Source organism: Ursus maritimus, unplaced genomic scaffold (genome assembly GCF_017311325.1).
Source record: "Ursus maritimus isolate PB19 unplaced genomic scaffold, ASM1731132v1 scaffold_7, whole genome shotgun sequence".
In the NCBI taxonomy this organism is placed as follows: Eukaryota; Metazoa; Chordata; class Mammalia; order Carnivora; family Ursidae; genus Ursus; species Ursus maritimus.
Window position 1 is genome coordinate 22340908 of NW_024426885.1, and position 26518 is coordinate 22367425.

At 40.8% G+C, this 26518-nt stretch overlaps 1 protein-coding gene across 4 annotated transcripts in view; it reads left to right on the forward strand.

The window, feature by feature from the left end:
- SORCS1 (sortilin related VPS10 domain containing receptor 1) overlaps window positions 1-26518 on the forward strand; it is a 485001-nt gene that overhangs the window by 343757 nt on the left and 114726 nt on the right. For all 4 annotated transcript variants that reach the window (XM_040624058.1, XM_040624056.1, XM_008686657.2 and 1 more), the window contains exons 6-8: window positions 7124-7188; window positions 23028-23146; window positions 25728-25817. In XM_040624058.1, coding sequence (XP_040479992.1) covers window positions 7124-7188; window positions 23028-23146; window positions 25728-25817 — 274 coding nt within the window. The remainder of the gene's footprint in view (window positions 1-7123; window positions 7189-23027; window positions 23147-25727; window positions 25818-26518) is intronic.

Sequence of the window (26518 nt, forward strand, 5' to 3'; positions counted from 1 at the left end):
TCTGAGCCACCCAGGTGCCCCTGTATTCCTTCATTCTGAGTCAGATACCCCATTCCTCACTTTGCTCCTATAAACATGCACACACGCATGCACGCACACACGCATACTCACACTTTGTTGCAGACATCGCCTAATTCAATAATCGGGCTCCTGACTTGGGGGGAGTAAGGATGGCAAAATGCAGAATTTGACGGGCCTGAGGATGTTGGCCATGCTGATTCTCAGTAGTCATTATGCATTTAAGAAACTAAGGATCTTTTTGTTTGTTTGTTTGTCTGTTTTAATTTGTTTTTATTTGTTTTTAATTTTTTATTATGTTATGTTAGTCACCATAGAGTATATCATTAGTTTTTGATGTAGTGTTCCATGATTCATTGTTTGCGTATAACACCCAGTGCTCCATGCAATATGTGCCCTCCTTAATACCCACCACCGGCCTATCCCAGTCCCCCACCCCCCTCCCCTCTGAAGCCCTCAGTTTGTTTCCCAGAGTCCTTAGTCTCTTGTGGTTCATTCCCCCTTCTGTTTACACCCCCTCCATTCTTCCCTTCCTTCTACCGATCTCCTTGCTATTTCTTACGTACCATAAATGAGTGAAACCATATGATAATTGTCTTTCTCTGCTTGACTTATTTCATTTAACATAATCTCCTCCAGTCCCGTCCATGTTGCTGCAAATGTTGGGTAATCGTTCTTTCTAATGGCTGAGTAATATTCCATTGTATATATGGACCACATCTTCTTAATCCAGTCATCTGTTGAAGGGCATCTTGGCTCCTTCCACAATTTAGCTATTGTGGACAATGCTGCTATGAGCATTGGGGTACATATGGCCCTTCTCTTCACTATGTCTGTATCTTTGGGGTAAATACCCAGTAGTGCAATGGCTGGGTCATAGGGTAGCTCTATTTTTAACTTTATGAGGGACCTCCACACTTTCTTGTCTGTCTTTCTATTTATTTGGTTTTTGTAGCAGCTATTTTTGATTCTGGGAGACCAATGTGACAGTGTGTAGGCCAGAAGAATCAAGCAATCATGTTTCTTAGGACTAAGAGAGAGGCTAAGATGACACCTTGAGGCAACTTTTAATTTTTTTCTAGTTCATTTTCCCCGGATGGGCAGGAGATGAGACCTCAGGATAAGCTGCTTTGTTCTAGAATAAAAGTTATTGCATTAGCCAGGACTCTCCTGACGACCTGTGTCTTGACGGCCTAACTGTGAGGCCAGGGAAAGGGGAAACCCTTGGCTACAGAGAGGAAATCAAGGGAGCCAGCCACTAATACCAGCCAGCATTTGCTTCTTCTCTCTTGAGCAGATAGAACCACTTGCTTCTATGGGCTTTGTTTATGGAGAGAGCCTGAGGGAACATGATGCTCCTTCTAAAACAAAAAGAAGGCAAGTGTCTCCAAGTCACCGGCCTCTGTTACTCTGCAGATCCTGTTCCCTACTCCGCATGCCGTTAACTCTAATTCTAAATCTGAATAAATAGGTGCTATCCCGTCATGGTGTTTATTTTTTAATACTTGCTCTGCGGTTATCTACATCAGGACATTTGGTGGCTCCGCAGCATTTATTGAGCACTATATTAAACTGGTATAAACTCAGACAAAATGCCAGGAGAATGATAAACTAGTGACATTGCTGAATTTCTCTGTAGAAGGTGTCTACAAAGGCTGCGTTTGGCCGATTGCATTTCGGAAGGCTGATGCTGCATTGCTGATATCACGGTGCACTGTAGCAGGGTATGATTGTTTTATTTGCATTCTTGACTCTAGTAATCCTCAGATTTTACTCAGAAATGGCTGCTGTATGTGCACACCAACTTCAGATACTGGAAGCAAGGATGCGTGAGGCTGGCTTTGTCTTGTTTTCAACAACAGAGCTAGATCTAGCCTGGCCTGAGGGCCTTCACCTTCCACTTTCCTTGCACAGGGAGGTCCACACATAGATGGGGACAGAAGTTCTTTTTAGCTGTTTATAGCCATGCTCACTTAACTTACTTCAGTATAGCATTTTGTGGCTTTTAGGATCCAATAAAAAACCTTAGCGTGATGCACAGAGTGCTTCATGATTGGACCCCTGCCTAACTTTTTATTTTATTTTCTACTGCTCTACTCTGAAAACATTAACTCTACTGACTTGCTAGAAGATGCCTGTCTGGGCCATCCTCTCTCTGACCTGTGGCCTCTTCACTTGCTGTTTATCTTGAAATAGAATGTTCTTCCACCTCTTCTGTCCATTGATCATATTATTGCATATCCCTGAAGATTGAATTCATTTACTCTAAAGGATTCCTGAGCCTTCCTTCTATAGGTTTCTATCTATAAGTGAAAGGTCATTCCTCCTATGTCTTCAGGTAGCACCTTGAAGTTGAGCGCTCTTGTCACATGGGGACTGTAGAGCCCCTCCTTAGCTCTAAAGCTCTTAAGGACAGGGAATCCATAGCCTTTATTCTTATCACATATTAGGGGCTTGGAATGTTTCACTGAATAAAAAAGTGATTTTATTTATTCATATAGTTGATCTTGAGGCTGTTGATTCTTATTTTTATCTTTTGAGTTATGATGATAAATCATGCTGATAAATCATTTTGGCTATGGGGTATCCATGAAATCTCAAGAAGCTTTTATTACCAACATTAGCTTTAATTTTCAGATAGGTATTTACATTCTCCACCTACCTCCTAAAATAAGAAAGGGAAAAAAAGGAGAAGAAAGAAATCAGCTGCATTTGTGAACCCTTGAATGTACAAGGAATCTGCTAAGTGCTTTAAGATATATATCCTAGGAAAATTTATTTTGGCCCCATTTTATCGATTAAAACAATAACAATAATAAAAGCACAGAGATGTTAAGTAACTCACCAGATTTCATGTATACAAATACATCAATAAATGTTTGCCAGTTGCTTGTATACTTCTCCTTTTTCCAAAAGCATTCAGCAGACATTTATTGAATAGCTGTACTTGGCATGCATGGTGCTTCATATGAAGTTGAAAATAGACTTCCCAGTGAAGATGCCGCTTAGACTAAGTTGGTTACTTCTTCTGAGAATTACTTGTGCATAGCATAAATTAGGCCATGGTTCAGTTGGTGACTCATCTGTCCACCCCTCTTATTTACCAATAAGCTCAAACCCTTCTGTATTTCCATGTCAAGCACCATGCATGCCAAGCCTATAAGAGTGCATAAACTATAAGAGTTAAGAAGGCTTGGGATACACACACACACACACACACACATATATATATACACATACATATATATATATATATATATATATATACACACATATATATATACACCTTTTAGAATTACTGTTTTCTTTTTCTTGGGGTAAATACCCATCAATGGAATACTGGATCATATGGTGACTCTGTGTTTTAATTTTTGAGGAAACTTCATTCTGTTTTCCACAGTGGCTGTACCAGTCTGCCTTCCCACAAGCAGTGCACAGGTTTCCTTTTTCTCCACATCCTTGCCAACACTCAGTATTTCTTGTGTTGTTGTTTTTTTTATTTTAGCCATTCTATAGTTGTGAAATTTATTGCAGCATTATTTATAACAGCTAAGATATGGAAGCAACCCAAGCAACCATTGGTAGATGAATGGATAAATATGTGGTACGTGTATACTATGGTATTTTACTTGCCCATAAAAAAAAAGAAAAGAAAAGAAATCTTGCCATTTGCAACAGCGTGAGTGGATCTAGAGTGCATAATGCTAAATGAAATAGGTCAGTCAGAGAAAGGCAAATACCATATGATTTCACTCATATATAGAATTTAAAAACCAAACAACTCAACAAAGAAAACAAGAGACAAAAAAAAAAAAAAAACACTCTTAAATGCAGAGAACAAACTGGTGTTTGATAGAGGGGAGGTAGGAGGTAGGATGGGTGAAATAGATAATGAGAATGAAGAGTACACTTATTCTGATGAGCGCTGAGAAGTGTATAGGATTGTTGAATTATTGTGCACATGAAATGGAAAAAAATATTAAAATAAAAGAGTTAAGAAGGTAGAATAAAGCTAAGAGGGAATTCCAGACAGAGACCCCAGTACATGCTAAGGCATAAAGTCTTTCCTGTCCTTTAGGGAAATTTAGTTCAAGAAGGGAATTCATTTTCTCAAATAGACACACAGGCAATATAAAGATATATCAGATACCACCACCTATTGCCTCTCTATATAATTAAAGGATCCTGGATCAAAATTTTTCATCTCATAATACAGAGAGGTTCCTTTTGAGTTCCAGAATTGAACAACCCCAATATATCAGATGTTATAGTAGATATTGACCAGTGTAAAAATGTTGTCTGTATGTTTACTGAGGAAGCATTCTTCTCTGTGCTCTGGTAAGCACAGGGAATTCAGTGATAAAAAAACAGAACACCTGCCTTGTGGGAGCTCAATGAAGTAAAAGAGGCATTTATGCAGAGAGATCGAGCAAACCATTATTATGAACTGTGACAGGGATACATACATACAGGGCAATCTAGAAACTTAAAGCAAGGATGTCCAACACTTTGTGGTAAATACCAGAAGTCAGACTTACTATCATGATGGATAGAGATACTTGAAGCCATTCTTGAGATATCACTCTGAAAAGAAGATCATCAAGGGAACATTTTGGATTGAATTTTATGTTTATGCTAGTTATATTTGTTAATATTTTTGAGCCTTATTGAGGTATAATTGACAAAATTATAATATATTTAAAGTATACAATGTTATGATTTCAGGAACATATACAGTGTGAAAAGATTTCCACAACCAAGTTAGAAGATCCATCATCTCACATATTTACCTTTATCTTCTTTCTTTTTCTTTTTTTGAGAACGCTTAAGTTCTATTCTCTTAACAAATTTCAGTTTGCAATGCAGTATTATCAGCTATACTCGTCACCTTGTACATTGCATCCTCAGACCTTATTCATCTTATAACCGAAAGTTTTTATCCTTTTACCATCCTGTCCCTGTTTTCTCCTCCCGCCAAGCCCTGGCAACCGCCTGTTATTACTGTCATCATTAGTAAGCAGAGCACAATAATTGGTCTTAATATACACAGTTAACCACCCAGCTCCATGGTTATAAGTAAAATGTATAAATGGGCTGGAGAATGATACTTTGTGGTCACCTGCAGTGTTGTGCTTCTGCAAGGTGTCTGGTCAGTGACAGGACCATTAAAACCAGCATCTTTGCAGACACTTAGCATTATTTGGCTTCAGCTTTTGAGAATTCACCAGTGCCACAAAATAAAGGCAGCAATAATTCTTTATGATCTGTGACTGCAGAGAGGTACTCTCAGACTACTAGTAAAAAGGGGTGAGCCAAACGGCAAAGAAAAGTTGTTGGAAACATTGTAGTTTGACTTTAAAGTTTTATTTTGTTGTTGCAGTTGTTTTACTCCAGATGGGGAGAAAAAAATTAGGCAGTGTAAGGGGAGTTGGTTAGCCACCGTAGACTCTAGAGAAGCAAGGTACTCTGTTTTGTCCCCTGTGTCTTTTTGTGGAAACATCAATTGAAACATCAGCTCCTGACTTTAGAAATAACAAAAGATCTTAAGAGACAACTGCTATTATTGATCTGGGTCCATGAGCACAGGGGAAGATGTGATGCAGGGTAATTATTTTGCCTCCCATTGACGCTCGCCATTAGCCAAGCACATAGGTCTGCATGCTAGTTTTGACCACTGTGTTTCTGGGAGGCCAGCCTTGTGGGAATCACGGGTGCTAGTCATTTCAAGGAAGAAATTCAGGGCAGCACGCACGGTGGGAGGTGAACAATATGTAACTACCCACTAATAGTTTACAAAAACCAGTTAGCTGCTGAGATTTCTAGCTTGAAGGTTTTTAGGGAGCTTGTTTCCTTTCTTAATCTCCTGACTGTGGCCTTGTCAGAAGAGGTCGCCTGTGGATCCAGTCGGGCTTCGGCGTGGGCAACGGAGAGCCACCCCCTACCCGGACCAGCACTTGTGTGGTGCTTAACTGCAGTGATGGTCAGAATGTCGGTGACTGCCGCATTCAAATTCCAAGGATGTGCGGTGTCCCCGTGCATGTCCCCTGTCTCTTTTGGAAAAATGATCACACCCTGATTAGGACACTTCTGCTGCCTGAGAGAAGAAAGCAGGGTTTAGTGCTTTGAGGACAGACTCTGAATTTCAGGCCTTGTATCCATCAGAGAAAAGTTACTGACAGTGATAATAGGGCCTTTAGGAGACTTCTTAAGATGAAGAGAGACGAAGCTAGCTATGCTTCAGACTCTTTGAGCTGAGAAAATGAGTTCAAATAAGAAGAGTTCTGGGAATGCCCTTAGGACAATGATTAATTTACTTATTTCAAAGAGCCCACAGACGGTTATATACTTCCTCCCTCCGTTCATTTCCTCCCTTCTTTCACTCAACATTTGACTATCTATTACAGCTCAGGTAACAGAATAATTATTTTCTACTTAATAAGGCTCACTGCAAGATTACACTAAATAATAGGCGCCTCTGAGGCATTTTATTTTGCTTTTTATTTTATTTTACTTACACATATGGTTTCAAGCACATACCGTGAAGGGCGGCGCTTCTGCATTTTCTTCTCACGCTGGTTCAACAATACAGAGAATGGTCCCGCTGTGCCACACTGGCCCCTGCATCGGTGGGGTCACATGGTTTGTTCATAGTTCATAGAAGAGTGGGACATAGTTCTGCTAATTCCAAATGAAAAGATTAATTAGATCAGTTTGCTATGGAAATCACTGTCCAAGTCACCCAGCTAGAACAGCCTGCCTGGAATTTGCCTGATAAGTCTTGAAAGTCTAATATACTGTCAGGGAGATTGTCACAGGAGGACATGCATGCCATGTGTGGGACTTATTTGCAGGTCAGAGCTAATAACACGCAATATCCTTGTCAGAGTTAAGCCTGGCCTTCATCAAATAAAGGTTTCATTATAGCTTTTATTTGAAGTGGAAATTTACTATCAGGCTATATAAATAAATACCGTAGATGTATTCCAAGAATTGTGGTGTGTAAATCCTGTGAACATTAGTAGTCCCTGGGCTCCGCTGAGTTTCTCTGAGGCACATGTGAAGTCATTAATGTTGGTCTTCCTTTTCCTGTTTCTCCATTTTTTAGGTCTGTGATGGGGTCAAATAAGGAGCCAGATCTTGTGCATCTCGAGGCCAGAACTGTAGATGGTCGTAAGTAATTCATTTTCTCCTTAATGTTCATAGTAATATGAGTTTTATCAATTTGCCATGAGCCGAGTCTGTAGCTAAGGAAAACACAGAAGCAATAATCCAAGTCCTTAGTAATCCAGAATTGTCTTAACAGTTTCCAACATCTCTCATACAGCCAAGGTGTTTTCCTTTCCAGTTAATAGGGAAATGCCCAATTTCTTATGTCTGAAGTGTTTTTGTAGTTATTGTTATTATTATGCTATTGCTGCTGTTCCGTTTTGATTTATTTTTCCAGTTTCCTTATTTTATCAGATATAGTCTAGGCAATGTCTCTGTTTTTTTCTGGAAAGTCACAAAGCACTTGGAAAGGACGGGGACAAGAGAATCGTTCCATGTGTCCTTCGTCATAAACAGGTGGAGGGAAAGGTCGGTTGAGTCGGTTTGCTGGCACATCAGGAGTTCTTAGCCACCCAGTTAGGCCGGCTGCCCGGAGCGACTGCACTTTGTGTGGACACTGCAGCTTCGGGTACATGATATTGAAAAAATTGCAGTCCGGGATCCAACCCCATGTCCGAAGGACTGGAAAGTTCACTCACTAATTGTGAAAAATGAGTAACTTGAAAAAGCTACTTAAACTTTTTATGCCTCTACTTCTTCATCTGTAAATGAAATAAGTTAATCGTAGTGATTTCCTACACAAGCTAACATTTGCTGAGCACTTATCCTGTACCAGGAGTGATGCTAATCGCTTTACATATTTTGTCACAATTAATTCCCACAACAACTTGTAGGCTGTTTTTCTGATTTTACAGAAGAGGAAACCAAGGCATAGAAAGCTTAAGTAATATATTTAAACAGCAACTACATAAGTTTCCTTCTCCTTCTTTGATCCAGAGGATCTCTAGAAGGGTTAAAGAGTGGAGGCGTACTGCCAGGCCTAAGATAGTGCACTACAGGTGAAAGGGTTCAAAGAAAGAGAAAGGGGGAAATGTGTAGAAGAAAAAGAGGAGGGAATGAGGAAAGACAGGGGGCAGGGGGAGGAGGAGGAGGTCTCAAGTGTAGAAGAGAGAAGAGAACTATCCACAGGTACCCCAGAGCAAGGAGCTTGCCCAGCACTGAGCCAGAGGGTGATAATATAATTTTTGGGACATTCCCTATTTCACAAATATCCCTCACAGTTCAAAAACTTCATCGTCACTCTCCCTTGTACCTACCCACTTTCCCTCAGCTCATCTGAATGCAAAAGCAGAAGAACCTGTATCTTATGTTCAGATACGGCAAGAAGAATCAGGTCATCTCCAGGGGCTTTGCTTCCCCCTTGGGGGATGAATATATTCTTGGGCGGAATCAGTGGGGGGACAGATCACGGTCCAAGCGGACCATCCCCTTCCTCTGTTCTAAAGCCAGGCAGGACTGCTATATGTAATATGCCCAGCACTGTGCCCAACGCAGAATGAACTCAGAGCTTTTCTCCCACCCCTTCAGTGCACTCTCTCTGGTGGCCACCCCTCTCGCCCTAGAGCTGATTATGTGATCTTGGATTCCAAGGTCCAGTTTTTACTACACAAGAGCCTGAGCACTCTTTCCCACAGGTAGAATGATTCATGATGTCTGGTCAAAGTTCTCACTTTGACCTGTCGCTCCGACATGATCTGGTGCCTGCCAGCTCCTTTGCTCACCTCACTCTGTCTCCTCCTCACCCCTTGTCTGCAGTCCTGTGGGCTTGTTTTCAGTTCTTGGAACATGCAGGGTCCTATGATACCTGCCGGTTCTTCCACAGGGAGAACCCCTTCTCTGCCCTCCCTGACCCATTCATTGTCATTAACCACTACGGGTGGTTCAGATGTAAACATCCATTTCTAATTTTTTTTTAGCTTTTTATTTTGAAATAATTTCAGCCTCACATAAAAGTTTCAAAAAACCATAGACTACTATCAGAACCAGAGAAGGCATCCATTTCTTAGAGTCTTTCTTGAACTCCCAGTCTAAACCAATTTCATATTTTGTTTGCCTTCATGCTGTGGTTATACTGGATGTTATCTTTGGAGGAAGCCAAGAGAAGGGTAAGGGCAACTCTCTGTACTGGTTTTTGCAACTTTTATGTGTTACTTCAAAATAAAAAGTTAAAAAACATAGAAATGTATATTTATGTCTGAACCAGCCATAGTGATTAATTACAATGAACTGACCTCTAGGTTCTAGGAGAGGAAGCTGTATCTTTGGTCAATATCATGTTTCCAGCACATGCCACAGTGTCAACATGTATATGGAACTTAGTAAATATTTGTTGAGTGAGTGCATACATAGTTGGCCAATTGTCAGGGTGACCAAGTCACTTATTAAGTTGTCGGAAAATTTTAGGTCATTGCATCTCAAATCTGAACATAACATGGCCCAGTGAAGGATCTTGTTAAAATGTGGATTCTGATTCAATAGGGGCCCAAGAGTCTGCATTCCTAATAAGTTCCCAGGCACAGCCCGTGCTGCTGGTCAGCGGAACATGTTTAGAGTAACAAAGTCCCATAATGAAAAACTAATGAAAGAGCTTTAGGGTCTGTCTCCCATGACTGCACCTCTTGTTTAGGAAGCTCCGGATGGAAACGGTAACATCCCAGATTGCTTTCCTTTTCAAGCTTTTGGGGTTAATACCGCTCTGGCTTGTGGCATCTAATGCACCTAGCCCCACATCCTGAAAACAATAAGGCCGTCGCTTTCCCTGATGTGCACGTCGTCTTTCACCCAACGTTATTCCTACGCTCCCTGCAGCCATGAAGGTTGATAATGCCAAACTGTCATCTTGGGCTCAGCTTTCACATGGCATGAAATAGATCAGTTCTAATTTTATTTATTTTATTTTACATTTTTGCAAAGGCAGCATCTTCAGAAGCTACCCAAGAGTGAAAATTCAATAAAGGGATTTAATTTGAAAAGTTATCCCTGTCAAAACAAAACAGAAAAAAAAATTACCTACAATTGAAATAAAGGATCTAGGCATAATGCCTGACCTGACTGGGTATAAAAAAAAGAGATTTTTTTCAGTATCATATCCACTCCCTCTCTTTATCTTTCTCTCTCTCTCTCTCTCTCTCTCTCTCTCTTCCTTCCTCTTCCTCTTCCTCTTCCTCTTCCTCTTCCTCTTCCTCTTCCTCTTCCTCTTCCTCAAGGTACTTGGTAACCAGGACTGCAGGTCAGAGAAACAGACAGAAAGAGGAGAGAAGGAAAGAGCAGAGAGAGATCAGAGTAGTAAAGTATTAGCGTATGTGGTGGAGACTGTATTTATTAAACCCAGGATCCAGGCTGGTCAGTTGCTCCAGGAATTCTAATGTCTGTATGTTACTTCCCTCCCTATTTTCTGATTGAGATCCTTCTTGTATTTCTATCCCTTCAGTACTATTTAGGACAAAATTTAAGTCTGTGGAACCCATTGTGTATATTCTAGGTCATACATTTTGTACGGTATATGCCAAAATAATATAATATTTTGACTTTCAATAAGTAATTGCTTTCTGATTTTAATGGAGTCGGGAATTCTGTTATATTGATACAGGAGAAATCCCTCACTAGCTTATTTGGCTCATCCCCGTAGAGTGGCTTACAAATGCTTATCTGGGCTTGTTATTCCAAGTTCAGTTTTAGTCTCTTTTCACATTTCCCTAGATTACATTTTATAATTGATTACTATTTCACCTGAAGTCTCTGCAGCTGAGGGCAGGTAAGCTCTGGAAAGAGCTTTTTGTTTTGCTCTGTGACAGTATATGACTGCCGTAGACATTTCTGCCACTGTGCTCTGGAATCTGGATGTCCTGTAGTTTACGTTGTGACAAGTGTGTTATTCTTCCTTGCATTACCTCTCTGCCTTGGGAGGCAGGCTGGGGAGAGCAACCTCAATTACAATCAATCACAGGAATTATTATTGGAAAATTTTGAACATGTTTATTGGATGTGGCATTTGTTATTGGCCCCTGCGTTTAACTGAGGACAAATTGACAGGTCCTCATCCCAGAGACAAAGATTTTGCTGCTTGACTATCATGTGTATGTGTAAATGTGCATGTACTCAGGTGTCCTGTGCACCCAGCACATTAAAATTGCTACCCAGTGCATTAAAACCATAAAAAGGAAACCTATATTCTATTGATTGGCCTAATATAGGTGCATATATATGTATGTAATGTATGTAGTTAGAAAATGTTGACCAAACCACTGGATTGAAAGCTTTGTGAAAAGCCATATCTCATTTTATTTTGGTTCTTTGTACAAATCTCAGAGACTGACCCATTTGTTGGCTTAAGAAATAACCTTATCTGTATAAGCATGTCTTCTTAAAGAAAGGCTTTAACCATAGGGTCTACAGAGTCCTGAAGGGTTAATGGATAAGTTTAAGAACCTTACTAAATCCCTGAAATTGTGTGCTGCGTGTTACGTATATGTGATTTTGGAGGAAAAGAATGTAACTGTGATCGGAATTCCTCACATGGCAATTACACAGGGATGCAGAGTTCTCTATTTATGCACATCTGTAAATATCATCTTGCAAGAAAACCTGCAGTATCAAGTTTGACCTTTATTGCTCCTCCCTTTCACTTCTGCAATGAAAGGCCTAGTCAGTGACAAGACTATTTCCGTACTGGTGGTGATCCGTGCTAGCATGGACAGGGAACAATTACTGGACTCATTGTCTATTTGCATGAGTAAGTAACCTTGTAACAACTTGTGCAAGGACTAATCTCTTTCACTGGGGAGAAACAACCTTGGCCCTTTAACCAACTGTGAAAATGACTGTCCAAAAACTCTTGCTGAAATGAACCACAGACTAGCATTTTACAAGCTGAAATAAAAATCAAAGGAGACTCACAACTTTATATAACCACCATCCCACAAATTCTGGTCTTGGGTGAGAACTGGACATCCCATTCTACGTCCCATTTTCCAGTGCTCCAATTGACTTCCATATTGAGTGGCTTGCCTAGCAGCACCTGGATGGGGGAGCGTGGCTGCAATGCTAAGGGGCTGTGATGGAGACCTCAGGTCTCATCAGGCCTCAGTATGTGACCTGTGGGGTGCTTTCAGTTCTCCCTGTAGAAATAGATTACTTTTATACCAATGAGAGTAGCAGTGATGACAATAAAAAGGATAAGCCATATTCAGGTATATCAAGTGAAAAGTAAAATCCACTTCCTGATCTTCATTCCCATTCCCCAGAGGTAGTATGTTTTTTTAATATTTCTTATGCATTTTTTCAGAAACTGAGCTTACACAGGTGAATATGTATGTGAGTACACATACATACACATTCACAAATGTTCATGCTGTAAAACCATTATGCTAAAGTCACTGTTGGGGAACACAATAACACGTTCAAATTTTTCCGTATCAGCACATGTAAATGTGGCCACTTCATGACCGATGACTACAAAAAAAAACCCACTTTGTGCAGAACCATGCTCGCGTTAGCCCTTCTTTCATTAATAGACCTGTAGAGGCTTGGCTCTTTCACACAGCGCTAATACATCCATACACATATACACATATTACTTGTTTGGTTAGTAAGGATTCAGACTTGTGCAAGCAGCAAGCACTGCTGGAAAGAGAAACTACTGAAGGCAAATTCCAGGTCTGAGAGTGTATACATTGAAAATTTTAGTAGACATTATTACATTGTCCTCTGACATGGTTGTATCATTGCGCTTTTTCAGTATGAGGATTCTAGGATGCTTGGGTTCGTAAGCCCCCAATAGCCCAAGACATTATCAAAGATTTTTTCAACATAACTCATCTGATGAACAAAGAGCTATATCCTTATTGTTTTCATTTGCATTTATTTAATCGTGAATGAGGTTAAGAATTTTTATTTTTCTTGGCTATTTGTATTTCCTGGTCAGTGCACCCTTAAAACATATCAAATCTCTTAAATGTTCCAGAGAAGATGAACACTTTGGCATTTCTATGCAAATATAAAAAAAAAAATGTCAAACTGGCCACTCCCACTCCAGCGAAGGTCCCAACACTGGCCCACCAACTGGCATTATTCGACCCCATCTTTCATAACCTTCATTTACCTTCTTTTCAGTCAGTTTATTTAGGAACAGTTTCTGAGGTGGGACCTGGGAAGAGGCTAGAAGTTTCCAGTTCGGGGCAGGTGCAGATTTTGATCACTCCCTACTCGTCCCCCACATGCTGAACAAGCACCTTTCCCCTCTCACCTGTCCCCACAGCAGGCATCCAGGACGAGGCAGTGCAGCTGCACCTCGCACTGGCCTTTTCTCCTGGCTGCCTCCTTCCGACCCCATTGTTCATAGTGCAAAAGCCTCTTGATTTCGACTCCTAGTGATTTCAGCTTGGCCTCTCTGATTTAGTAGCCTTAAAATTAGCCCTGAAAACTAACCAGAAAAGCATGAAACACGGTAACACAGGCCTCTCCACGCAGCAGTGAAAACCTGATGGGAACACACAGTAATGGGCCCCGCTGGGCAGCTTTCAGAGTGGGCTCTTTGTAGGCTTCTGTGCTACTTTCCCTGCATGCTGTGTGCCCAGCCAGCTGTGAGAAGGTCTGTGCCCTTACTTCTCATGCTCAGGAAGAGAGGACAGAGTGCGCAAGAGAAGTCTGTTCTCCCCCGGCCCTCACTCAACCACAGAGGTCTGCGTTTCTGTTGGGTTTTCAGGATCCCCCAGGACACAGCAGCACTAGTCCTTATAACACATATGGCAATTGCCAAGTGTCTGGAAAATTCCTATTGCTTCTCACTCCTGCTTTAAAAAAAAAAAAAAAAAAAAAAAAAAAAAAAGTGCCGTAAAGATCTCAGCACTTACTCCTACATTTCCTTCCTTGGTCCTGTATGTTCTCAAGCAACGATGATACTAATACCGTGCCTTGTATTCCTATCATTTGCCTAGTGCTACTCACTGCACTAAGTACTTTTCAGCTGCATTACTTGTACTGATTCTTGTAAGTAGGCTCTATTGTTATTTTTCTCATTTTAACTTTGAGGAAAACAAGGCTTTTAGTGATTAAATGTGTTTGCCATTTGCCTCAGGGCTAGAATTTGAAGCCAGGTCTAGTTCACCCCAAACCTATTATTCATTCATTCAGCAGACACTGCTGGACCGGTATGCTGTGTTACGTGCTGCCGTAGACACGAATGAGAGATAGGAGGGAACGTTGCAAAGGCCCTGCTCTCCTAGAGTTTCCCTTGTAGTAAGGGGAGACATCATAAACACGTGTATAATGCCAAGTGGTGAACTTGTTCCAGGAAGTAAAACAAAGCAGAGCAAGGAGAGTAGTGATTGAGGCAGAGGGGAGGTCAAGGAAGGAATCTCTGATAAGGTGGCATTTGATGTTTGAGCCACGTCCTTATGGAAGTAAGGGAGATAGCCTTGTGGACTAGCATTCCAGACAGATGGAACAGCACATGATGTGGAGTGTGGCCATGCTTGGCAGGGGTCAGGGGTAGCAGGAAGGCCAGGAATATAGAGAGGACAGGCCAATGGGTCATTTTGTTTATTCCACCATGAAAGGCAGAAATTGTACGTTATTGGTCTTGGTTGAACATCGACCATGTTCCATGTATGATATTTGGTATTGAAGGTGATAAAAATAGAAAGTTATTAAGTGAAGAAATAGTGGATTGAACATACCCACGTGCCTCAGAGGCAATCCCTTGAACTGACTCTTTGTTCTGAAATTAATCACATAATGTGTGAACACATCTGAGTAAATATTGTACACCCCTTCCCCAAAATACCCCTGGAAAAAATTCTGTGTGTTTTCTCCCCCACCCACCAAACTGCTTTCATTTCTCCCTTTCCTCTCTCTCTCCTTCCCACTTTTATTCCTGCTTTCCTTCCTTCTGGCTTTCCTACCTTTTGCTCCCCACCCCCCCACTTATGCCTCCCTCCTGCACCCTCCCCACCCCCTGTCTTTGTTAACTCACTTTGGAAAGTTTTTCGAACAAATATGCTTCTCAGTTTTTCATGGCTCGGTGTGACCTTCTAGATAACTTTGTGTCTTTTTTCAGCTTAAACTGTGTGGCTACAGTGTGGCTTTCTCACAGAACAGACAGGCAGCATTCCTCAAACACATGTCCCACCCTCCCCCTCACGCCTCTGTGTTCTCACAAGTATTCCTACTTTCTGGACTCATCCTTATCACTCACCCTACCGCTGTTCCAAGCAGCCTTCCAGACTTTTCCCAGGTCCTCCATGAAACCTTCCACGGGTGTCCCTGCCCTCACACCACAGAGGTCATTGTTCCCTCTATGCATTAGAGTGAGTAGTAAAGTGGCCTCTATCCCCCAAAGTACTGTAGGCCAGGGGGGCATAACAGGTCTACAGTTCTGTGTGGTGCAAAGTAAAATAGATGCAGTCACAGGAGAAGTCCTGGCACAAGGTGTCCCTCACCTGTGGGCTACAGCACCTGCTCCTTCCTGAGATACACTCACCACAGTGCATTGTAGTTGACATGTGATGTTTCTATATTTGTATTAAATTATTATGTCCTTATGACCTCTTTCATGTCCCTAATTCCTATTCCTGTGCTTGACAAAATTATGATCTCAGAACTTTTCCTGTAGTAATCATGGCCTCCTAAATGTCAGAAGGCTAAACATAAAAGACAACATTTAGAAAGTTATATTGGACCAAAAGCAAGAGATTTCATAGAAGAAAGCAGTGCCACATTCTCATTATGTCAAGGGAGAACATTTGACCTAAGTCTATAATTTTCGACAGAAAATTATTGAACTTAGTCTTTTCAGGGGCCACGGCTGGAGTCACAGCTTTGCAGATAGATGTCAGTTTCTAACTGGCACATGCCACAGAGGACTCCAGAACCCTCATGGCAACCAAGTGTTCATGAGCACCAGCATGTCGACACATATGCGTGCGTGCGTGCGTGCGTGTGTGTGTTGGAAGCATCTAATCTGAAAGCTCTAAAATAATAGAACAACATAAAGAACGGAAGGAAGATATATAGGCAGATATATGAGCTTTAAAAATGGCCCTGTTTTAAAGTTGAAAATTAGTGGCGAATGGGGAGAGTTTCAAAGTGCTTGTGACTGGCTACGGAGTTTATGGTTTTGCTTAAAATGGAACTTTTATAATATTAAGGTATACGAAAGGATTTGATGCTAAATAAATATTTGCTGAATGATAGAATCAGTGGTAGAGTCCTAGATCTGTAATGCATTTCATTTACTAGCATTTGAGCTTATACAGATCTCATCCCTAAGTCTGGAATTCTTCATCTGTAAAAAATACCGCTTTCTGGAATTTTTAAAATAAAGTTTCAAAGAGAAAAAGCATGCGATCCATTTAGCATAGTTCCTAGCCCAGAGGAGAGGGCTGCTCTGGTTATTCTGGAGGTTAATGCTGCTGCTGCTGCTCTCATCGGAGAGATTCTGGGAGGGGAGAGGGCAGCCTGAGCCTCGGGAAAAACTCCATCGAAGACAGCCCAGGAAGTATTTGGACAGGGTGGCAGGCAAGGAAAGGGCTGTTCAAACCAGAGTAACCATCTGAATGAACATAGGGTGTCAGCCAGGAATGAACGTGCTGTTTAGAAATAGCAGAAACCCTGAAGATACAGACTTGCCAACGTCACAGAGGTTTGTTTGTTGGCGCAGGGGTGGGAATGAGACAGGTTTCAATGGGTATAGTAAAGACCTGTTGGATGTTAAAGTGATAGTCTGATTTTTAACATCCTTTTTTAATTCTGAAGTCCTAATAACCCTCATTACATAGAGAATAAGTCTGAAGCCTAGCTTTGTAAGTGACCTTCTCTGAGTCACACAGCATGGTGGAGATGGACCTAGGACCTAGAATGTCGCCCCCAACAGAAGGGCGCGCTTGCAAAGCAATATGGTCGCAGGCTGGCCGGCCCCCTCTGCTGGGCACCCACGCGCCTCCCATGTCCTCCTCATAGCCCCAGTTATTTTCCAGTTCTGCCCACTGACCACTGCCTCACACCATTATCTATTAATTATGCAAGGAGAATATTTTTCATGGTGTTTTTAAAAAATTACTTAAAAAAAAGTCTTTAACCCAAACCACACAGTGAACATGGAGGAAGATATTGTATCGGATAGAAGTGTGTGGAGTACTTTACGGTCATGTCCCGTGAGACACAGTGGGCAGTACTGGTGATTAAAGAGACGGCACTTCAGTAGCAGCCACAGCTCCTGTTACTGGAGCACAGACTTGCCCGGCACTGGACTCATTTCCTTTCCCAACTGAAGTCTTCTCTTGTCACAGCCGCCAGCAAGATACCTTGCGCCCATTCCCATTTTACAGATCAGCATTTAGAGAGGTGAAGAGACTGCCTAGGTTTACCAAGCTAGCAGGCCTTGAACCTACGTTTAAAGCCCTGTCCCTCTGCTCAAAGCCTGGCTTTTGAAAGGCAGCCTTTCTCTAGATGACAGATTTTGCTGGGGTGGGAACCGCATTACACCAGGCAGCAGCTGGCTTGCACACAGTGAGGATGCCTGAGAAGAGCAGCACAGGGCCCTAATTACCTATGGCAAGGAAAACATCTGTGTGGGAAAAGCAATGAAATTAATTCTAAAGTCTGGCAGTTGCATGCATTAATTGATGTTAATTAATGCCAAATTACAAGATACTTCCTATGGAATCGCATCATACACTCACTAGAATTGAATATGGAAAGAGTTCATCATACTTAATGCTATTACAGCAAGCCCCAAGGGGAATAAGAGTGATTGGTCCCTCATTACAAAGTGCAGCCAATTTCTTTCTGTTTCCATTAGAAGGAGAACGAGAACAAACCAGGAGCACTTTACCGGGGGCAGGCGGCTCAAAATTGTTTGTTTCCCCTTCAGCTTGCAAATTTCACTGTGAGCCATTTTGAGCAAGAATTGGTTTTCAGACCTCTTCCTGGGGCTTTCTTTGTGTCTCCCAGTTGGACCTTCTGTATTTCTTAGCTGAGGACAGGCTCATGGCAGTGTTGCTCATAATGCTCCACCCTCAGTATGTGTCATGGCGAGTGGGGGAAGACCGAAAAGCAGAGGAATTCGAGACCGATCTCACAAGCTCACTGTGGACAACACTCCCTCCATGCCCTTGGCTGAGAGATGCTGACCAGGGATTTGCACACACAGTTGTCTCCTTCTCTCACATCACTACCTGTATACTACTGTTGACATCTCCTGTATATCTTTTATTCATTTTTCCAGTGCAAACATACATATATAGATATCTATATATACAACTTGCACAGAATCTAGCTGATATGCACATATTTTGGTAACCTACTTTTAAAAAACTTTTATTTTAGAATAATTTTAGGTAAACAGAAAAGTTACCAAGACAGTACAGCTTTACATAGCTTCTCCTAACATTAATATCTTGAACGACAAAGGTCTGTTTTCAAAACTAAGAAATTAACATTGATACAATATTATTAATTGGTAACCTGTTTTTATTATATGAAATGTATTAAGCACTTACATAAATATTCGTATGTTCTTTAGAAGCACAGTTTTAATCACAAACTGCATGTTCTGAAGTTTTCAAAAATCATCCCCCCATTTTTGGCCATCCTTTTCTTTTTTTTTTATCATAAGCAACACTGATGGATATTGAAATAGCTAATTATTTTCATAGATCATTACTTATTTCCTTGGGTAGAATTCTCAGAAGTGGGTGTGACGTTAAAAGATCTCATTTTCAAGGATCTTGATCCATATTGCCAACTTAACCCATAAAAATATAAATTTACTGGTCTGTTTGTATGTGTGTGTGTACAGGTATATGCATTGATAACATAGCTCAAAGCCAAAATATACTTAACAAAAATTGGCTCCCAGTTCACAGACATTTTTCACACAACATAGAGTAGTAGAAATAAAAGCCTTGGGGAATGCAAGTTGGTACAGCCACTCTGGAAAACAGTGTGGAGGTCCCTTAAAAAGTTAAAAATTGAGCTACCCTATGATCCAGCAATTGCACTACTGGATATTTACCCCAAAGATACAGACGTAGTGAAGACAAGGGCCATATGCACCCCAATGTTCATAGCAGCATTGTCCACAATAGCTAAATCATGGAAGGAGCCAGATGCCCTTCAACAGATGACTGGATTAAGAAGATGTGGTCCATATATACAATGGAATATTACTCAGCTATCAAAAAGAACGATTTCTCAACATTTGCTGCAACATGGACGGCACTGGAGGAGATAATGCTAAGCAAAATAAGTCAAGCAGAGAAAGACAATTATATGGTTTCTCTCATCTCTGGAACATAAGAACTAGGAAGATCGGGAGGAGAAGAAAGGGATAAAGAAAGGGGGGGTAATCAGAAGGAGGAATGAAGCATGAGAGACTATGGACTCTGAGAAACAAACTGAGGGCTTCAGAGGGGCGGGGGGTGGGGAATGGGATAGGCTGGTGATGGGTATTAAGGAGGGCACGTATTGCATGGTGCACTGGGTGTTATACGCAAGTAATGAATCATGGAACTTTACATCAGAAACCAGGGATGTACTGTATGGTGACTAACATAATATAATAAAAAAATATTATTATAAAAAAAAGAAATAAAGCCAATTAGATCTTCAAAAAAAAAAAAAAAGAAAGAAAAAAAGAAAAGAAAAGAAAGGCAGGCCTTGGAGCCAACCACGTTTGAAACCCATAATGCCATTTCTGTAAATCATGATCTTTTTGAGCTACATTCTCTTTATCTAAAAAATCAGTTGATATATTATACTTTGTAGTACTGTGAAGATTAAATGTATGAAATAAAGACGAACATGCTTCAGAGTACCTGGTACATAGATGCTCAACAAATGCTAGTTTCTCTGTTCTTTTATTTTCTTCCCAAATTCCTTAGATTCATAATTGCTGAAGAGTTGAGTTATAAATATGGAAAGTGCATCTTTATATTTTCCATCTTGCGTTTGTTCAGGAACCTTTGAAAAGGAGGTTAAAGTCTTGAGAAAGAAACTCTTAGACTCCATTACAAATAAAACAAGTACTGTGTATTTATCAAGAAGTCCTCATTAGGTAGCAGTCCAAGAAATTCTGATTGGAAGTTGTGTTTATAATTTGAAGACCAAGACCTCTTAATCAAGAACCTTTGATTCAGTTTGGTTAATCATTGTTTTTATTCATTATCTCACATAAGAAGCACAGAGAAAGAGCAGCTCTGGGCTCAGTACAATCAGTAACTCAGTGTCATCAGGAAATAGGTCCTTTCCATCTCTTTGCATACTCATTATGTGAGCTTAACTGTAAGACTGGCTCCTCTGTGTAAAAAGGCCAGCGCAGTCCCAAGCATCACATTGGACACAGTGTTCTAGAGAGGCAGAAGAGGGTCTTCGGCTTCAGCTCCTGATCCCTCCCCGAAGCCCCTTAAAAGACCTCCCTCTCTTCTCATTTACTACAACAGGATTTTAATGCCCTTTCCCGAACCAACCAGTGGCAAGGAGAGTAGGAAGACCTTGAATCGGCGTAGACCCAAAAGAATTAATCCTTGCCTACGAGCACTTATCAGTCACACAGGAGAAAGGACAGGCCTGCAGATCCAGTATTGGCTTTTCCATTAAAGAGGCTGGGAAGAGTGGGTATTGGCAGGTCACCAACAAAACATAACTGATTGAGAAACATAACTGGAGTACTCAAATTCAGTTTAACTACCCTTTTAAAGGATCTCCTGTGTGCCCCCAAACTGATCGTATCACTGTGAAAGGTAGCAAAAGAGAAAATAGGAATATTACCATTATTGATAACAACTGAGATCTGTACACATTTGAGTTTAGAAACATGTAGCATATACATTATTTCAGTTAATTCTTAGAGCCAAACTGCAAGAGTATTGACGTTGGCATCCCAATTTAATGGATGTAGGTGGCAAGACTCAGGAGGATGAAAAGACTTTTTTTGAACTATGCAGCTAGCAAGTGACCAAACCAGAACTCAAGCCCAGGTCTCCTAGCTGCCAATGTCCATTGTTTCTGTGACCCCAAGCTACCTTTAGAAAAACAGAACTTAATTAAAAGCTGTAGAGGGGTCTGGTGAAGTGTGAAATTGTGAGGTAAAGATTTTGTGTGCTATAGTGGTGGGGACGGACTGAGTCCCAGAAATTGTCTTCAAGGAGAAAGATCTTGAGTTATGCCTGAAAATAAAACTATAAGAATGTTTGCAGAAGGAGATAATTAAGAGTGAGTAGTGGCTCTTCTTTAGTTTATCTCTGGAGATGGTTTCACCGGAACTACATGGCTTAGAGTACTTCAAAGCCATCCCATCTCCACAGATGGCAGTGGGATGAAGGAATACTGTAGATAAAGCTCTCCTCCAGTCTTCTAAGAGCTTATCAGCAATTACATCAATCATTGGTCAGATGGAGCAAATGTGCATGCCGCCCCCTAGTGGTCCTCCTTCTAGAATACAGGTTTACCCAAGGTCCTTAAGTAAAAATGATTGCCTTAAGGAAGTCATTAGTGAATCCCTGTACCCAACCCAATACTACTGTGTACCCCCATTTCATGTAAGTCTTCATCTCCTGATTTTTTTTTAATTCAGAAGACTGGATTTCTGTATATGTCCCTGATGTCCTAAAAGCAAACTCATCCATTCATTCAGCATCAAAATAAACAAATAAATAAATAAATAAAACTTTATTTTTCATTTAAAATATATATATTTCAATCAATAGGCACATTCCAGTGAGTATTTGCTTACCCCCTGGAATAAGTGTGCCTGGAATAGTATTAGAATCTGGGGGTACATTAGTGAACAACCAGAAAAAGCAGTCACTATCTCCAAGGAGATTATATTGTAATGGAAAGGGGCAGAAATAAATAAGGAAGAGGTAATTTTATATTGTGATAAATTCCATGAAGGGAATTAACAAAATGGTGTGTGATCAATTGTAATCATGGAAGACCCTCCGAGGTAATAGTGGGCTAAAATCTAGAACCTTCTTCATGAACAACTTGGAGAGAAACATTTCAGGCAGAGGGAATACAGATGAAAAATCTCTTAAGTGGTAGAAAGTTTGGCCACATTTTGGAACATAAAGGAGGCCAGATAAGAAGAACCACAGAGAGAAGAAGAGATTAGCATGTGGGGAAATTGAAGTGGTGGGTCCTAGAGGGTTTGAACTTATTTTAAATGCAATGAGGCAAAAGGAGTTTTAAGTAAGGAAGTGACATCTGATTAGTAGACAGGGCAGAATAGTTGTAGACGAAAAACCAAGACAGCCTCCCCGACAGAATGCACTTCCAGCAATAGATTTCAAATCTATATAACAGTTATTACAACAGATAGGTTCGAGTCTCAGGTAGGATTAGTTTACTTATCTGTGAAGTGAGAGCAGAATTTTAGACTCAGGAATATCCTCTCTATTTTGTTTCACTTCTAATTATTAGTAGAAGAAAAGCCTTTATCTTGCTATGGAATCTTCCTGTTGATAGCAGTGTACTTCTTGCATGAGAAGACCGGTGATGGCGTGTATGTCCATTTCCCTGCCTGTTGGTCAAAGGTCAAAAGTGTGGAGGAAGAGCCTACAAATGCAAAAACAAACAAAAAACCCTACAAAATCACAAATATTAATGCCAGTTTTTAAAAATGTTTTCATTTAGGTTTGGGAGGGGAGAATTAATTAATGGAAATTTAGTATTCCAGGATGGCAAGATTTGTTGGAAGCACTGGGGCATGGTGGTGATGGTGTTGCTAGAAAGTGAGTAAAATAATGATACTACTTTTAACAATGATTATGGGAAGAATAATGCAGTTAAAGAATGTGAGGTTTGTTTTAGTAATTGGAGATAGCAAGGGAAATGGAAAATGTCCACTCCAAGTCCAGTATTCTGTGTGTATACATCCCCCTACCCATTTTTTTTTCTTTCAGATTCACAATACCTAACTTGCCGAATGCAGAACTGCACAGAGGCCAACAGAAATAAACCTTTCCCAGGCTACATTGACCCAGACTCTTTGATTGTCCAGGATGATTATGTGTTTGTTCAGGTATGAAAGATCCACTTCTGCTGATTGTCTCAGGCATTTCTCTTTCCTGCTTCTGTCCTAATGTAGCCTCCTTTGCCTGCTTATGCTCCCTTAAGAGTAAAAAAGGAAAGAAAAAAAATAATTATCTTTTTGACAAAAGGAACATTACCAAGTGTTGAAGCTTCTATGCTAACGGAATGTTAATTAGCTCCTTTGGGCAGCCTCTGGAGGACCTTATCAATACAGGGTCCTGGAGGCACCGTGTAGTGTACAAAGGTTGTCTCAGAATGATGCATGCTTCTATTCACCCCCCTCCTCTGCCTTCATGGGACTGAGCGGATGTGTCAGTCTCTTCCTATCAGAATAGTCAGCCAATCAGCCTGTTCCCTGATATTCACCTTAAAAATAGCAAAACGATGGGAACAGGAAGCTGTGGGGTAGCTGGAGGTGGTGGGAGGCAGGGGTGAGGTGGAGAGTAATCAGCCATTATTGTCTTGCTCTGACTGTGATTAGGATAAGAATTAGATGGGATGTACTCAGCCGGGTTTTTCACTCCTGAAGAGAGTGGCAAACCTTTTGAGGTTGAGTGGTTAGAAGAGACAGGGAGCAAGTATGCTTTGCTTCTTTTCAGTATTTAAGGAAAATTCTAGGCTTGTTTAGATAATGCTCCAGTTATTAGTTAAGTTTGGACAGACTTCACTTACTGCTTCTCATACTAAAAGTGACAAAGGTACAATTGCTAAATACTCTGTATCTGTATAGTTTATATGTTTATGAATTAAATATACATAATAGTTTGTATGTTTATGTATTAAATATATATACTTATATATGTTTACTTATTTATGCACACATACTATATATACACATACACACACAATTTCACTATGATTGAGACATGTTCTAAACACTGTTATATGTATTTGGACAAGAAATCATAATTCAGAATATTCAATCCCATGTTTTAAAGAAGCAAATGTTCAAAATGCCCAACATCATCCTATGTACTCTTAAAATGTTTCACAAATGATTACACACATACACACACACACACACACACACACACACACACACATCAGTTTTCCTTAGGGAAATGAGTAACAGGTACTCTGATAACCTCAGCATCAAACTACCAAGTGACATTAAAATGGTTACCTGTATTGGTTCTATCTATAATTCATTTCTCTATCTCTGTTTCTCCCAGGAACCTTTTCTGTTTTCTAATAATAGTTTATAATCCACATATATAACTCACAAATGGGAATCAATTCTGCATTTAGAGCATTGTATATTTTCTACCCATGCCACTGTGAACATGATCCTGTAAGCCATCACGAGGACTAAGAGGTGATCTGGCCCCATAATGGTGAAATGATAACTTCTGGTCCCTTTGTTTTGTGTCTGGTGGGCATTCACCCAGAGCGTGTGTTGACACAATCTGAGTATGCACACTCCAGCAGAGATTCCAGCTCTGGATATTTATATGGATTAAGAGCGGCTAAACCAACTCATAGAAACGGAGAGTGGTGGTGGTTGCCAGGGATGGGGTTAGGAGGTGGGAAGATGTGAGTCAAAGGATGCAAATTTCCAGCTATTAGATGAATAACATCTGGGGACCTAATGTATAGCATAGTGACTATAATTAACAACACTGTATTATAAGACAGTTGTTAAGACAGTAGATTTTTAAAAATATCACCACACACAAAATATCATAATTGAGGGGATAGAGGTGTTAACTAACCTTACCACGTAATCATTTTGCAGTATACACAGGCATCAAATCATCACATACATCTTAAACTTACTTATGTTATATGTGAATAATATGTCAATAAAGCTGGGAAACAAGAGTGGCTACAAAGGAGAGAGATTGGCAGCGGAGCCCTTGACATTGCACAGAGTAGTGTTCCTGCTGAGGCGGAGACGGCACCCCTTCTCACCGTACCTAGCACCCACGGGGCTCATTGGGCTGTATGTGCTGGACAGACTTGGAGGACTTAGCTCACAGTTTTCTTCGGGAAGATAGAGATCTGTAGTGATTTTGGACCCTGATCCTGGCTGGCTTTCTGGCTAATGTGTCAGCAGCCCTGCTGTATCTGAGACACACTCAGAGTCATCAACGTGACAGTATCAAAGGGAATTCAGTGCTCAGAGGTGACAGGCTCCAGCTCTGGCACTGTTTGACCTGGGCCATTTCCTTCTGGTATGGCATGGGGACCTGTTTGCACGCCCATAGTCTTGGGCTAGACATGTGGGGACTGCTGGTGGATGTGAAGCTAATATATACTCTGAGGCTTATATCATTAGAAAAAAAGAAGAAGAAGAAAAACAAAAGAAAGAAACTGAAAATGTTTCCTGGCTTCTGAGCCACAGCGCAAATTAAAGAATTATATTTTCATGCAGTGACTTTAGCTTGGGCCTCAGACCAACTCACATACACTGTATGAGTTGTTTTTGAATGGAACTCTAGTTCTTTACACTTGTCCACAATAGTCGTTCACACTGTTGGGTTGGCAGCTAGCCCCTGCCATTCATGGCTGTTTTTCTATGGCCTGTAACTGTTATAATAGCTCCTCTTACTTTTGTGTTTATGATCCAGCTGACATCAGGAGGACGGCCACATTACTACGTGTCCTACCGAAGGAATGCGTTTGCCCAAATGAAGCTGCCCAAATATGCTTTGCCCAAGGTATGACCTGAATGGATTTCTTCATTTCAGTATTTTCTCCAATTCCCACGTTCTCGCCTCCACCCCTTTCCCAAGGACCCTCATATTCATTTATCTCTTCTCATCCCCCATGACCTTTTTTCAACTTCTCTCTCTCTCTCTAATTCTTGCTATAGGAGCATCTGAATAGATTGTCAACTGATTTGCTTTTGCTTTTCAGTAATAAAGATTTTCAAGCAGTATGTATGGGTATTCTAGCAAGACAGAAAATAGGCCTTGGGTACATATTCTATCAGTACAACAGGTGTGATACATTTCTGTCCCATTTTATTGTTTTAATTATTGAGAGGTGGTGCATCTATATGGCACCCAACCTTTGCGTTGTCTCTCAATAGAACTTATGAGACTGGTTGTCTTTAGAGTTCTCAGGCACAGCTAATTTTTTGGACTTCCCCAAAGACATACTCCTTTGAAAATAATGACAGACAAAAGTTAAAGACCCTCTCAACTGCTGACATCCCTGGACTATCTTTCCAGCAACACTGAAGAACTGCGTTAATATGGAGCGCCACCTAGTGGAGGACAAGCTGACTTGGGAGCTCAAAGCTGTGGATTTCTGGTCTGAAATAGTTAATGTATTGTGCCTTGATCTTAGAGCAAGGGAGGTATGTATGGCTGTAGGAGGGGGACACTATAGGTTTAAATGTGGTTGTAGCTCATCT